The following is a 16,125-nucleotide window of genomic DNA, read 5'->3' on the forward strand; positions in this document are numbered from 1 at the left end:
TCACTTCGCTGTCAGATAATGCTAGGCAATATATTTTTTCTTCCATGTGATACTGTCTGGTAAGCGGAATCGGGCGACCGAGGAAAGATACGATGCTGATGAGACTATATAGGCCACAACTAAGTTTAACGTTCATACGATGGGGCGCTACATTATCCAGTCGAAGCTGCTTCAGGAGATCGGAGAACGCGTTCCTTGGTATTTCATTGAATTATCAACAAACAAACAAAAACAAAGGGGGGGGGGGGCGCTCCTTAAGCGCCAAGTGCAAATGCGGGGAGAAGGCGCAAAAGTAATAAATCACTGAAAACGTCAGAAATGCAATAATCAATGGCCGATTTAACAAACCTTTTAGTTGGTAAGGTGCTAGCTGTTAACTAGAGTGTACTAGAATGTTGTTACGAACAGGTTTAGCGTAAGAATGTCTTTTTGTGTGTGTGTGTATACGTGTGAATACGGGCACAGCTTCTAAATGTTAGACAGCAATTGATAAAATGAAAGCCTATCAGCAACACATATCTACAAAATCGCGAAACAGAAATCGCAGATTTATTAGCATGCATTTTATTTCCGCGGCTTCATTTGCGATGTAGCGCTAACGAAGTATAATCGTCTTACAATACTCACACAATCCGGAGGCTTGATCGCTGAATTTCGATGTATAAGAGGTAATTATGCTAAGTTCACCATAATATTACGAAGTTCTTGTGAAGAAGGCTTTTCCGTCACGACAAACGCGGGTTTTGGCTTGCTACAGAATATTTCTGTCCGATTGTTCATCGCTACGCGGGGACCCCGCTTTTGATTAATTTCTACGTATTCTTAAGCTTACTTACGCAATTGGTCCTCGCCGTTCTTGGCACTAAGCTCTTCCTCATAAGTGCGTTGCCAACTTTCGAATCGGCAGGCCTTGTTCCCCCTAGCTGCCAAGATAGCGACACAAATGCAAGCAAAGCCTATGGAACGGAGAGGTAACGTTATCGGAGCCCTGACGTCACGCTAGGTTGGCCGATGCTTGCACCGCCAGAGCGCCGAGACGGAAGCGGGAACGCATTAAACGTCCCCGCTCCGTCATCGGAATTCGCAATTGAATGAATGGATGAACTGCCGGTGACCCATACTCTTGTGACGCTACAGATCCGAACATGCAGGTCTTGCGGGTTACCAAGGGGCTCGGAGCGCTGATGTAGCATAGCGCCAAGTAGCATTTGCAAATGCGCGGAACCCCATTGGTTTAAATGTGTAGCCCATGACTTTCAAGTCGTTCAACGCTGTATATGTATGCTTCGGAGCAGGAAGCCACAAGCAATGCCAGCTTCGCCGTCCGCAAACACCAGTTATAATTCGGGAGCCGTCGCTCCGAAGCAACGCGGTGCTCCGAAGCAACGTTACTAGATTCTTCTCCGAAGTGCCTGAACAATGGCCTAAGCGCGCGGATGTGACGAATGACACTTGCAGACAGTCCGTCAGAATTGCTTTCACTTGCACCGTCTGTGTACAATGCAGTGACGAGATGGCCTGTACAGAAACGTCTAAAATCACCTATGACACTTACTCTGCGGCTAAGATCACAGGACCTACACTTCTTTTTTTTTTATGTTATCTTCTTTTTCTGTTGTTCTGTCCAACTTCCACTACGGCCCCTTTCTCCTCCTCTGACTCATTCCCTTCAGAGTAGAAGGCAGGTGAATATACGCCGGATAAACACTGTACTTGAACAGAAAGCTTTTCTCTCTCTCTCTCTCTCTCTCTCTCTCTCTCTTGCAGTCTAGGAAGGCTCTTCGCGGTACACCGTCAACGGGTGCGAAAGATGTGACGTCACGTGAATGTGAAAGTACTGCTGAAACCGATTCGTCCCATCTTGCAGGTTTGTGCCACTATTAAATACCTAAAAGGAAGTAGAAATAAATAGTAAAGGAGTGCGCGAAGGCACGAAATCTCCCTTTCTTTTTTTCCAAGGAATGCGTGGCCTCGTATAGGGGAACATGCACACTATTCGGCGTCATAATTATCAGCATGCGAAGATTTATTTAATCCTAAGACCAATGTAATATTACACTAATTAACTAATTATTTTATTTTAACACATGAAACGATACCTACTGCAGCTCTATTTTCGGGTTGAAATTTCTCCCCTCCAAGTGCGTCACGAAGTAGCAAAAGATTACTGAAATTCCGCGGTTTTATGTGTCGAATCACCGATCTGATTATGAGGCACGCAGTATAGAGGGGGCGACTCCGTATTAATTTTGACCACCTGGTGTTGTTTAACGTGCACCTAAATCTAAGTAGAAAAGCGTTTCTGCAGCAGCGCAATGCCATAGCGACCAAGCCACCGCGGGGGATATGTCTCGAAGTTGCCGTCAACCAGCGCATAGCGGCGAGACCGACCGGCTGCCCGAGCCAAACGTCCGGTGAACCTGCAGACGTCTTTCGCGTTTGTAAACAGGGGCTCTGCGTCGCCGCTAAGCCACAACTGCACAGGCAGAATGCGCCACCTGCCGAAGCCATGCCTATAATGGCGGCTGCAATACTCTGCGTATTAACTTCTTAAGGCCAATAATCGCTTTCTCTGGCACTTCCACGGCCGTTTTCGTGGTCGGCGATTGGTGGTCGGAGGCCTAGGAAAGCACCGAAGGCAAAGAGGCGCGTTCGCACAACCTACTTCCGAGGGGCGTTTGCACGCGAACACCCAACTACTCAATAAGTGTTGTGCACCTGTATTAACGCTACAGATGTTCTGGTTAACGGCAGCGTTCTCTGCGGAATTACGCAATGGAACAACAAACGCTGCCTCAATGTCCTCACTGCAACAAATTTAGGCCGTCAAGTGCATCGTTCGTTTAGCTAAGCATTCGGCTGTTTGCTTACATTGACAATTAATTATCGTCGATGGCACAATATTTTTTTTTCCTTTTATTTATTGGCAATAGAAGCTAGAACGGCAAGGAAAACGCCGCGCAGCTGCCGGAACTAGTCGGTAACACGTCCGTGCTAGAGTCAACAGCAAGAACCTAACCTCCACATTGCACACACAGAAGTCAGCAAAAGCCTCGGATAACTTCCATAAGTAAGCTTATCGACGGCTTATCCCCAGCGCCCTTCTGTGACGGTGGCTTAGCGGCGCACAGAAGAACGCGACGTCAAATACATTTGCGCAGATGACCGACGTAACGGTAACGATGATTTTAACAGCTGACGTTCTCAGTCAGCTTGGTTCCTGAGAGTCCAAAAACACAAACAAGATATATATTTTACCTGTTTTTATTCAGCCATACATGGCAGATACATCCGGCGTATAAGGTCGAAAAACGTACGATAAGGTTTATATGCAAGTGATTATCTTGTGCACATCCCTTTATCTATATGTCGGTATAGTCACACTTCTGGAGCTGCAAGCAGGGTAGTGTTACCACGAGGGGACGCTTCGTTTCCCACAGAACACGCAAAAAAAAAAAAAGAAAGAAACGAGACTGCGGGCAACGCCACCTCGAAATTCTCGCCCCAGCCTTGCCGTCACACAGACGTCAGGCCGGCTGAGACACGTCAATTGTTCTTTCATTTAAAAAAGAAATTACATCACACTCAAAAGCGAACGGTGAGCCGCGGGGTTTTGCGGACATTTTCTGTACAGAAGGGACAAAAAATATACATGAATATTCTGAAGGCAATGACGTCACAACGGCGTCACCGGTTTCTCCATTGGAGAGAGTGTTTTTTCTATACGTCGCGCCTCCGTCGCATCCGAAGTAAAGCTCGAAACCCGGTTACACGAGCAAGGAGGGCAACTATGCACTATTTGCTCGCAGGGCGAATACCGCGCGAGGGCAAAGACCTGGCGGCATGCACCAGCACAGCCATCGTTCAGGCAATGCTGATTACGCCGCTTCTCGCCGGATTGCAGAAGCTAAGCAACATCACGGTCGGCCAGATCCATATACGAGGGATAGCGCCTGGAAAAACAAAAGTGGTAGGGAATCGAACTCGCGGCGACCTCGCACTCAGCAGCAAAGCGCCATGACCATTGAGCCACTTCGGCTGCAGCCGATAAGCCCGCGTATGGGGATGAATGCCCCTTTTCAGTTTCCTTTTTATTTATTTATTTCCCCTCCGTCATTGGCTCGGGAGCCACCGTTATACCCGCGATCAGCCACACGGCGAGATAGATTATAAGAAAAAAAAATGGAATACATATCTGCTAATCAGCGAAGCTTAATATTCGCGAATATCCCGCAGACGCGACAATTACGGGAGGTGTGGGACGCAGTTTCTTCTTTAAAGTTTGCCTTGAGCACACATTTCTTGCGCGTTACCTACCAGGCGCACTTTGTCAACCACAACTTACCCTTACGCGCGGCGCGCAAGCAGCAGCACACTTGGAACGGCACATATCGACAAACAATAAGTACAGTGTTTTTAGGTCCACAGCGAGTTTTCCGTGCCTTTCGCTGCCTACTTCGCCCGCTTCAGCAACTTGCCTAACAAACTTGATCGGAGCAAAACGTACCTGTTTGGTATATGGCGTGTCACGAGAGGGCAGTGCAGATATGATACAATTGTTTTTAAAGCATTTTCAGCACTCTTGCGACGTCTCATCTTTCAACAGCCTAAAACGTTTTCGCGAACAGAATGTATCTTTCGTAAAAACTTGACACAACATTCGTAAGCCCTGTGGATAATTTGGTAAAGCCGCGGTAGGTATGTAATCGGTATCCTCACAGAATACGGCCCGTGGGCAGTGGTACATCGGCAAAAATCAAGCGTATGCGAGAAAGGCCAAGGCAGCCTGCTCACTACGGTTGAGTCCGCGAACAGGAAGCAAGCAAGCATGCTCGTAACACAAGCTAGAAGGAAAAAAAAAACAATAAAGCAGGGAAGGATGAACAGAAAAGCGTCGGGAGCATAGTAGTAATGCGTACAATGCATGCGGTGTTCTTGACGCATGCGTGCTTTACCTGTGAGCTGCGTGTTCTCGGCCTCGAGCGACTCGAAGCTGGAGTCTCCGAAGGGCTGGGCGTACAGAGGGTTAGTGTATTTGCCAGCGTCGTTCGTGCCGCCTGCAAAGGGCCAGCGGCCAACAACGAAGAGAAGCCATGCAGCAGCCGCACCTCCGTGCACGTGTGCACGCGGTTACAACCCCCACCGCACACCGCAACTGTGTGTACCAACAATCCACCACGTAAAGAACAACGCGTGCTGACCCAATCACAAACACCAGTCGGGCGGCGTCAGCTAAGGGACGGTTTCGCGTTAAAAGCAGCACGTTATCTCACACTATTAAAAGTTCCTTTTCACAATTTTTGTTTTTTCGAAAGAACCCGCGGCTGCGGGATGCGATTCCGAAGGCCAGTTCAATTCCACCAAGTTGACGTTTCCAACCAATCGGAGATAGAGAACGCACGACAGAAGAGACAGCGGAGCGCGCCCTCATTGGCAAAAAAAGGAGGAGTATAGACGCCGAATATTCATGAACAGGCACTACAGCCCACCGAATCGGGACGCAAGTATACTGAAAGCAACGGGGCTATGTCAAGGCTGAAACCTGCCGTTCTCGATCAATCGATTCAGTGGTTGGTCGCGTGCGCAAGCCTTCGTGACGCTGCCCGGTGATGCGACTTGCCCGCGGGGGGACCACCCCCGGCACGAGTCTCAACCGCCCTGTGGGAAGGACACCTGCACGCTCCGTTCGCTTCGCCCATCGCCCCAAGACACACGTGGGAGGCGCTGCCGTTCACTCCGTACCACTGTATACCCGCGCGGCACGCAAGCGGCCAATGCTCACGACGCGTTCGGGGAAGCACGGGCGAACAGGGGTTAGGTCACGTAAGGCAGCACCCCCCCCCCCCTCCCTTCGAGCTGAGCCCACCGAGCTGACTGTGTTCGCTAGTGGGTGTGTGCACTCTTCGCGGAAAGCCGGAGTATCGACGTTGGTATGATCGATCCATAAATGTCACACTTGAAATAATACAAACATAAACATGTAAGAAATTAATGGATCCGTGTTACGACGTCACTTAGCCGCAAACTGTACATAAGCGTATACAGCTTCCCTTACTATCTGCTATCCCATACGCTATCTCTACGCTCCCTGTCCTTCTACGCCTATTTCCACTATGCGTACCCCTCTAGTGGCCGGCGTTCGGATGTCAGCTGTGTAATGCTGGACAGTTACACTGCGGTCAGCGGGAATTTCTTTCCGAAATCATTTGAATATAACATCCAATTACTTACTACCATACTTCTCTTAAAAATGCTGAGGTTTCAAAAGACGCGGCCAGCTTCGTTAAAGCCGCTGTCTCGCTTGTCGCCGTGACCGCGTTTAAATTCAAGCTCCGCAGCGGCTACAACGGGACGTCCTGCTCCGCTCGCCGATGCAATTCTATACAAGCGCGAAAGGATCGCACAGGGAGTCGATCCCGCGTCCTCGCGGTCAACCGAACGGAGCGTCAGTCAGCGCGGCGCACAGAGGCTCGCGATTCGTGCCGGGTGTGTGTAGTCCCAATGCGAAAAAAGAAAGGCGTCTGCCTCTGCGTACAGATGAACGCGCAAGAACACCAGAGAACGCACTCATCGCTGAAGAGCAACAAAAAAATAAATAAATGAGTGCACACGTATGTTTTCCGTGAGCAACACTGGAGTATTCGTGCAGCCAAAGCGATGCGCACCCGCGACCCACGGTGCGCATTAAGTGCAATAGGGTGCAGCAGGGCAGGCAGTGCACTCATTGTCACACAAAGAAAAAAAAAGCAGCATTAATATATACACCAAGTCCAGACAGTGACAGTGAAAGAGATTCTACGAGGTCGGTAAGCTGCGTCGATAACTTTCGGGATTGTGCTTTCACTTTTGCGTGACATAGTGTCCAGCTCGACGGGCATTCTGGCAATGTACCCACAGATGTACAGGGTGATCATTGTTGGAAGGAAGAGGGAAAGAAAGGGGATGGAAGGGTTGCACGTCAGACAGAAAGTTTTACAGAATGTTTAAAAATAGCCCGTTGCAGATGACATAATTCTAGTCCTTGGGCTGGATTATTCAGAGAGGCAGACATTACCTGCGCGAGAAATCGAAAGACATATTCAACTAATTAACAAAAATCACGAATTATCTTCTGAATGAGTTACTTTACGGCATATATTAAAATTTTCGAATTGTAGCCGGTGAGTTTGCAAGGCGTATCCACTTGGAATGAATTTCCAGAATGATGCCAGTTCGGAGATATGCCATCAAGCTCGCCGTAAAAATGTACCGTTGTTTCACTTTAACGAGACGCTATCTTATGCAGTGAAGCACAAAAGTAACTGGAACGCCCATGTATCTCCTCTCACTTCGGGAAATAATATATCGAAACTGATGTAATCCTGCAAATTCATTTCAAGTGGACACGTCTTGTAAGCTCACCGGCTACAATTGATGAATTGCAATATGTGCCATAAAGTAATTAATTAGAAAGTTGATTTGTGAACATTCGTTAATTAGTTGAATATGTGTTTATATTTCTTATGGTAATAATGTCCACCTCTTAGACTAATCCAGCTCAAAGACAAGAATTATGAATAGTCCAGCTCAAGGGGATGAGTTATGCTATCTGCCACATGCGATTTTTCAAAAATGCCACAACACTTAAGAATGATCATCCTGTATATGCGAAGCGAAAATAGCACTCCTTTCGTTAAATCCATTACCGGCGGCTGCGCGGATCAACGTGAACTGAAAGTCGTGACCCCGAAAGTTATCGACCGAAGAGTATACCGCGCCAAAAAGTTTCATGCTGTTACATCTTGTAGGGCATGCCACAGGTCCATCTGCAGCACAAACGCCAAGCGTCTATAAAATGCAAACTTGCAATGCCCCACGATAGCCACCTACGAAGGCGAATCAGAAAGTCCTTGCTGCTATTTCTTTTATTATCCAAAATAAGGTACACAGTGGTAATTACAAATATACGTACTGTTCCACGTACCTTACACTATTTTTCCATATAGTTCCCACATCGGTACAGATACTCGTCCCATCGCAGCACTACATTTGCGAAATTTCAGTCAGCAACGCGTGCGGCCTCCCCGAACGCTCATTATCATGCAAGTCTCCACGGCTTTTTGCGAACTCGCAACACCACCACCTCACACTTCTGAAAGCGGGGCACCTTTCCCTAAACGTGGGCAGCATTTCCCTGCGGATTTCGACGGGCGTTTGTCCCTTTTGCTCCATAGAAAACGTATCACACTTATAATAGGATACAACTCAGGTCTGCGGTGAAGCCCCGCCCACACCCTCATAACAGCCAGCCACTGTTCCTCCGCAAGGCTACAAATAGTTCATGCTTCAAGCTTTCCCTGTTACCTAAACAAGGCGGTAACCACAAAAATAAAGCGCGTAATTTTGTACGTTTTCATTAGGCTATTATGGAGGAACGGCGAAGGCCTAATTCTTTATTTAACTGAACTAAAATGCTTGCTTCGCTGTAACTATTTATTGTCAAATTTCACTTCACTTGGCAGTGAAGTTTTACGAGTAAAACGGGGTCAACAGTGAAATTAACTGTACCACGGACTTTTGAAGAGTGAAAGGCTCAGACTCCATACACTTTGTCCATGTCTGTTGCACATCTCATCGCTTCCCCCGGTGAAAAACTTCAAGAACAGCAGACGCTCCGGATGTATCAAGTACGACGCCACTTTCAAATGGTCGCATGACGATTATTTTGTTTGCTTCGTACAGGACCGGCTGGCGGAGTAACAACCCCGTGCGGTCCGTGTGTTTTGGTTTCCAACTGCTGTTTTTTTTTTTTTTTTTCTAGAGTTGTATCCTACTATAGTTGCTCGTACGCCGTGGACGTGTGAAGCACAACCGACATCTTCAACTGACAGCAGCGCCGTACCGCGGAGCTACCGGCAGATAAAGCCGTGCCGGTCCAAGAAAGGTCCACCGCTGGGAATGGATATGTTGACTTCGCATTTACAGATGTAATTTGTCTAAAGAAAGAAAACAAAATAGGGGCAGATGCTTTCTGATTCGCCCTCGTACAACTGAATACCGCCTAGTGCAGATGTATTTGTTTAAAGGCACTTGTATAGTCCGCTCTGAAACCAATAGGAGCTACGTTACGGTAACCAGCGGATTATGGCACTGCCCACACATACACACACACACACCCACACCCACAAAAAAGAAAGAAAGAAACAGCACTTCAAGCAAGCCCATGCGCAGATACCACCAACACCCCCTGTGTACCGTTTCCTTAAGTCCCAAAACTCATGCCGTGTAACGCTCACGCAGTCGATGAACAATTACGCTCAATACTTACCGCTATACCTATGTGCGGCACTGCGAAAAGGAGCCGACACTCTTCTCGGACAGCACGAAGGTTCGAGCGAGGCTCGCAACCACACGTACAGTTGCACTTGGAGATCTTGATTGTTCTTTGAGATCAAATTACAGCCAACAAGCGCAGAGGTCAGACTTCTCGATCGAGCACTGCGCCGAACCCGCGCCGCCGTCAACCAATGCTATATGGACCGCGCGCGACAAAGCGCCGTCGTACACAGTTCTATATGGCACTTGGCCATGAGCAAAGTCTGCCTTCATAAATTCACATTTGTGACACATTTTCAGACGCGCACAAGCGACCGCGAAGTGAGAAGGAAAAAAAAGAAGAAAAGAATGATAAAACAACCCTTCCATGTTTATGTCGGCTGAAACGTAGCAAGTAAGAACAGTAAAGCGCGTTTTACTCCCGAAGACATACAGACACACAACACTGGGAGAGAAGACGGACTCCCAGACTGATGACGAAGTTAAAGGAGCGAGAGAGAGAGAGAGAGAGAGAGAGAGAGAGAGAGAGAGAGAGAGAGACTAAGGAAGCAGGGCTAGGCCGCAATCAAAAAGTTTTGACACATATGAGTCGCAGTGACGCAGCGTGCAAGAGAATTTCCGCCACGTTTTTATTAAAACGCGAGCTACGCGGCGCAAGCGAGAAATTCGTGACAACGCAAGTCTCACGCCTAAATAACAGCTTGCGGTTACGCGACAGATTCTCCGGCAAATATAAATTTAAAAAGATATATAAGGAATGTCGGCGAGCAGTTGTCACCTGCTGCTTTAGGCAGACCTCGTATGCGTCTCCCAGATAAACCTTACTATGTATACCGATGGGGCGGAAGTCGAGAGCGTCTGCACTTGCAACAGAGGAACTATTTAACACCACCGCTTCTACGAACTCAATCAAATGCAGCGCTTGAATTGGCAATAATGATTAAGGAAAGCTAAGGTACATCCCCCCCCTCCCCCCACACTTTCTTTCAAATGGCGAGATTGCGTTGCGCAGCAAGAACTCACTGAAAGAAGAATAAACGGAACACTCACGCCTGCGCGGGTGCGGTTATGCGCGTCAGCGCGTAGTCTCTCGATGCACACGAGCTTGAGGGCGCCTGGATAAGTAAGTTACGGACGCGAGCGTGCGCGCACCGGCCGGTTACCGAGTGAAATCCAAATCGAAGAGGAAATGAGTGAGCGAAGGAGTGAGTGAAGGCGCGAGGACGAGATACAAACACAACGGGAATGAGAGGGCGAATGAGGCACGCGGCAGGCGTGTCCGAGTGCGTGCCCCCTGCGCTCCGAGCGAGAGAAATGAAATATTCAATCAACGGGGTTTCACGTCCCCGAGGCGCGTGTCTCCTGAGCACCTTGGTGGATGGCTCCGGATAAATTTCGACTACGCGGGGTTCCCCCTCCCCTCACCTACCCCCCCCCCCCACCCCGCTCCTTCCGACGTGCGGTCACGACATGTTGGCAAGCCAAGAAGTTTTTCGCATTCCATTTCAACAAAATCACGGGATCTGTGCCACTGCTTCCGAGATCGGGGGCGGCGAGGCGGAGCGGCCGTACGATCTCGGAGGCCGTACTAGCCACTGCGGCCCGCGGCGAGACGCACCGATGCCTCCGACATTTTGGCGGCGCGCGCAGTCTCGGAGTCCATGGAAGGAGAACGAATGAGCGAAACAAGGCGTTGCGAGCCGATAAGCGGGGTCAACGACAAGTGGCTGGTAGGGAGAAGGCGGATAGGAGGAGGCAGGGCATGCTTTCTCACTCAGTTGCCTCAGTCTGCAACACAAAAGAGTCGTAAAGAAAGAAAAACCGGCGGCAAGGAAACTGCCGGCGCGCGTTCACGATCGCCGAAATGCACGACGGTCTGCGCAATTTCCCGCCACGGATTCTACCACCGCCCTTCCTCACATATCTTCGTCCGCCTCCTTTATGTCGCGACCGCCGCCGGCAGCTGTTTCAGTCTCTGCCGCGCCCTCTTAAATGGGTGAAGGTTTCGTATGATGCTCCCGTGCGATGATGCGTCTTTGCTCGTGCACGCGCGCGTGCGAGCAGCCCTCCTGACGCTTTCTTGGCATTAGCGCAACTCATTGTATAAATTGGATTTTTTTTTTTTATCTTCGCGCGGCAGCGGTGCAGGCCGATGCGCCGGACACAGGTTTGTATAACCCGGTCGGTGAACTTTTAATTATGATATAAAACCGGTGTTTATAGAAGTGAACGACAGTTTTCTTGTATACGGTTTCTGTGGCTTTTAAGTGTTTGAATATATGTTTATGTAGGACAGTAAGTGGCTCGTCGCCCAGTAAAAAAGCATGAAAGAAAACTTATCCCGTGTCTATAAAAAAAAAAAAAAATTTTCGATGTATACTCTCCATTTCTCTAATCCCAGACATGTCATTAAAGTCTGTAGTGCAAATAAAGACTCTTCGCAGTGCTGGCATATTGGCTGCAGTGTATTAGCGCAACCCAGAATGAGCAAAGGGGAAAAGTGGGAATTACAAGAAGAAACAGGAGGCGGGGAGACCTGCTGTTCATTGGGGAAATCCCAAGCACCGCCAGCAACGGCAGTACAGCGCCGAGTCACTCGACCTCCTGTGATGGAGTATTTTATTGCGTAAGAATTCTAGGGCAACTTCCCTCGGAGATCAGTCCGTCCGTCTGTAACGCATGGCACGATGCCCTCCATAGGTACACACGGGGTCCTACGGGTTGTATGTATATGAGAATGCCTTATGACTATGTATGACTACTGAGATATATGACTATGACTGTATATAGTGAGTACAAGGAGGCATTAAGAGTAAATAAGGCTAATAAAATACCAATGAGATTAATTACGATGAAATTCAGCCTATATAAGCCTTATTCAGATTAATGAAGGGTCAGGGACACCAATGGGAATGAGTTAGCGTATTCAAGAGCATTTAAGGTTCAATTGGAGTATTATTGATATTAATTAGGGCGCTTAAGAGTAATTAATTTTAATTACGACGGACTAAATTTTAACTTATAATCAGTATTAACTAAGAGGCACTGAGATGACAAGCCTAATTAATATAAATTGCTGTTTATAAACTACGCCCAATCAAGATTAATAAGATAACTAAGATTAATTCAGGTTACATCCCCTAGCCCTAATTCAAATTAATTACGATCACATTAATCTCGTCTAATAAGGTTAACTACGATTAATTATGGTAACCAATTAGGCCATTGCAATACTCGCAGCAACCTGCGTCCTCCTTGATACAACTAGTGAGCAGCGGCGTTCGTAAATCGGCCCTTCAATCGATCATCGGTTGCACGAGTGCAAGATATGAGCGACTGGAAATAATGTTTACGCATTAGCTGACAAGCGCCACAAGGGAGCTTCTGGCGTAATTAATTTCTGAGTCAGTTGGGGAAGCGTGCTCGGAAAAGGTTGAAGCGCTAAAACACGGGACCACGAGCGCCCGGCCGTCCCGTCCATCTCGCCCGTTCCTTGCGCTTCCGTGACGGAGAGGAAGGAAAAGGAGGGAGCGTCACAAACTTTGAAGCAAGAGGAGTCGGCACAACACTTTTAGTGCCTTCCGAAAATACAACGCGTGCTATACAGCAACTTACTGCTGCCGCATTCGCGGGCTGCAAAGAAATAGGTTCCAATATGCGGAGCTGCGCGAACATGTGGGGAGAACATGCTGGGTGTCAACCAAGTTGAAATTTCCAAATTTCCCGAGATTTCCGGGTTTTTTTTGCGCCCTGAGTGCCTTTGCAAAATTCCCTGAGTAACACAGAACTTCGTTTTATGTTAAGACGGGCTGACACCATGTCACCCGATGCTGTATTTCTATCGTAAGCATGTTCAAAAATTTTTGACAAGCGACTTAATCCATCTTGTATAATAAGGAGTAGCGTTTACTTTATTCAAAAAGAAAACAGAAGGGAGGGCAGTGGGTTTGGGGCGCATTGGGTTTTTTATGCAGTGAGGGGTTGCCTTGCAATCACAAAAAACTGTCCATTGTTGTGGTGGCTCCTGATTTATGAAATCAAGTGCAGCACGGAGTGTCTCAAGCTCTGCGCCCGTCGATGTGGTCGCACATAAAGTTTTTTAACTACATTTCTTGAGATTTTGCCGGGGTTAGTAAAATGCACAGCGAATAAAATATAAGACCCATTGCAAATAGAGTCGAACATTCTCAAATACGAATAAAAAGGAGATGCATACAGAAGCAAATATTTTCGAACGTGAGCTATATCTATCAACTGATAGCAAGCACATTTTTACGACGTGCGAACTTTGTCACAAGTGAGATTCTCTCTCAACAGCTGGTAAGTCAACCTCAACAGTCCTGACATACTACCAGCCCACGCAAAACGCCTCAGTGTTGTGTTTCACTGCTCCAAAGATTTTATCTTGGTTTGGATGAGGGACACCTGCATCTCGGCGTCAGCCAACACATTGTTTTTTGAGCTCAAGCTCCGTGGAAGAAGCGGCGGCACGCTTCATTTCCCATTCGTTCCTCAATGCGTAGGTCCTTTCTGTTCTCGTCCTCCTTCCGCCGCACGTTCGCACCATGGACCATTTGAAGCATCCTCTTGTTCAGTTGTAAAGTCAACGCCTGATTTTTCGGACTCCCTAGGGGCTGCGAAAACGTCCGAAAAATCGGGCAGTTCGAAAAAAATCCATGCATGTCTTTTACTGTCCTTAAGGGTTCAAATCGCCCCAGTCTCATCCGAAAAAGCTCTGAAGGGCGGCCAGTACACTTGTTAGGCATATCGGCGCTCGTACTGTGACAAGAGATGGCGGGTGCAAGCGTGTGTACTTAGGCGATACATACTGCGTCGCGTGACAATTGCTCCTTCCCATGCTTGTTATGCTTCACCGCAATACTGTCATGCACGCTTCACCGCGTAACATTGCGGTGCAGAGGCAGAGCGGCTTTCGGGAAATGGCATTATGAAACGCGCCGTGCTTTCTAAGCTTCGAAGCCAATCGCCAGGATTACAGAGGCAAAGTCGGTGCCATAGCTGACAGCGGCAAATTCTTTCAATAAAAAACACGGCACCGAACCGCAAGGGCCTTAATAGTCAACTTCGAAGCAGCTAGGCCTCGCGTTGCCGCGGTGGTGGCTACGGCTGCCAGCGGATCTGCGTGCGAGAGCGCCGGTTCGAGGGGCGACATAATCAAAATGGGTGCGGCTGTTGCTTTGATTAATGCCGTCTCGGATATTGCGGGCACGGCAAAAAGTCGGGAAAATCAGACGGCGCAGGGTTCTTGCGTCCTAAGTTTCAGACGTTCTTATACATGGACTCTATGGAATACATGGTGGAACCGCGAAGGATTAGAAACTGGAAATTCAGTCACTGACTGTACACTGGCAACTCCTCCAGCCGGCAACACGGCGTCAAAGACGATTCGTTACGATTCCTCTCTGTTACTCGAGCTAGCATTAGCGCGGCTTTCGTTCCCTTTCAACAAAATTACAGCTAATTTTCCATGATAGAAGCACAAGTTCCCTGAGAATTCCCGGCTTTTCCCGGTTGGTAGACAACCTGATTAATGTGCAGAGAGCCACGGTGGCTAACAGAGCGGTTGGCAAGGCATCCGAACAAGTGCGCGCCTATTCAAACCTACCCCGAACTAAAGCCCCTCCATCCACGCGCCACCGCCGCTCACGTGCTAGACCAACCTTTTTTTTTTTTTTTTTTTTTTTTTTTTTTTTAAGGGAGGAAAGGGCGAGGAGAGCTGGCTTGCAAGGGGCTTTAGGCTTGCGGGACATGGCTAGTAGTGTTCACTCTAAAGTGCATTTCCTTCCTCCGTGGGTCCCGGCGCGTTGCATTTCGTACGTCGCGTTTCTCTCCGTGGTAAACAACACTTGAAAATTGACCGCGCAATTAGTCTCCTGAACTTGTCAAGCTATTAATAAAAAAAATAACTGCTGCTTGACTGAAAAAAGAAAGGCAGCTATAGCTTTGTGCAACGTGCTCGCGTATCCCTAATACCAGCGCGGTGAATCACAAGACCTCGCGGTCACATCAGCGGACCCACGAAGTGACAACCTCGCTGCCAACCACAATGCCAAATGATACCACGACACGGCATATTGGTTTCTGCTACAGTATGCATCGCATATACGCACTGCCGAAGTTGTCTGTTCGTGCACACACCCAGTGACCCAAGTTGTATACTAGGCCGGAGGGTAGCCAGCACCAACATACGCACTCGCGACTTACCCATGCAGTGACCCGTGTTGCTTGCTCGGCAAGCACATACCTTAGTGGCCCAAGTCGACTCCCTTCCCGATTTTTATAGTGCGAGATCGGCCGACGTCCATATAAGGCGGGCGAAGTATAGCTAAAACAAAGCGCTCGCTTTAAAATCTCACCCCGTATCGACGTGGATGTGGCTGTATATACAGAATACACACGTCTTCTTGTGCCTGGCTTTGTGCTTCAGTCCGCTGCCAAACACTAAGATGCTGCGCTACATACACCGGGACACACACTGCGCTGGCTCTTTCCCAGCCGAATTTATGCAACCTTTTCTCCGTGTCAGTGTTTGTCGCCCCGGAAATATTCTCATCGTATGCGTTTCGCATCCAAATCTGCCGAGGAAAAAAAAAAAAAAAATCTGTGTCATGTCCTGTCGTAGAATATATGGGTATATATATTCTCGACAGCATTCATGTAAGAAATGCGCCTCGTGGCCTCGACACTGTAGAATGTATTGTGCATTTCGAGGCAATATTTATCAATAAAGATATAGTTTAACTTCGGAGGCACACTGGTGGCAGCTAGGGAGACCCCGTATATTACGTT

General features: G+C 48.2%; 1 protein-coding gene across 4 annotated transcripts in view; it reads right to left on the bottom strand.

Annotated features, from left to right (window-relative positions):
- The window catches only part of ClC-c (chloride channel protein 3), a 79,710-nt gene that overhangs the window by 55,441 nt on the left and 8,144 nt on the right, over positions 1 to 16,125 (bottom strand). For 2 of the 4 annotated variants that reach the window (XM_050183335.3, XM_055073973.2), the window contains one exon: positions 4,956 to 5,057. The exons of the other annotated variants lie outside the window; for them this stretch is intronic. In XM_050183335.3, the coding sequence (XP_050039292.2) occupies positions 4,956 to 5,057 (102 nt within the window). The remainder of the gene's footprint in view (positions 1 to 4,955; positions 5,058 to 16,125) is intronic. 4 annotated transcript variants of the gene reach the window in all.

The sequence above is a fragment of the Dermacentor andersoni genome, chromosome 4, assembly GCF_023375885.2.
Source record: "Dermacentor andersoni chromosome 4, qqDerAnde1_hic_scaffold, whole genome shotgun sequence".
Classification (NCBI taxonomy): Eukaryota; Metazoa; Arthropoda; class Arachnida; order Ixodida; family Ixodidae; genus Dermacentor; species Dermacentor andersoni.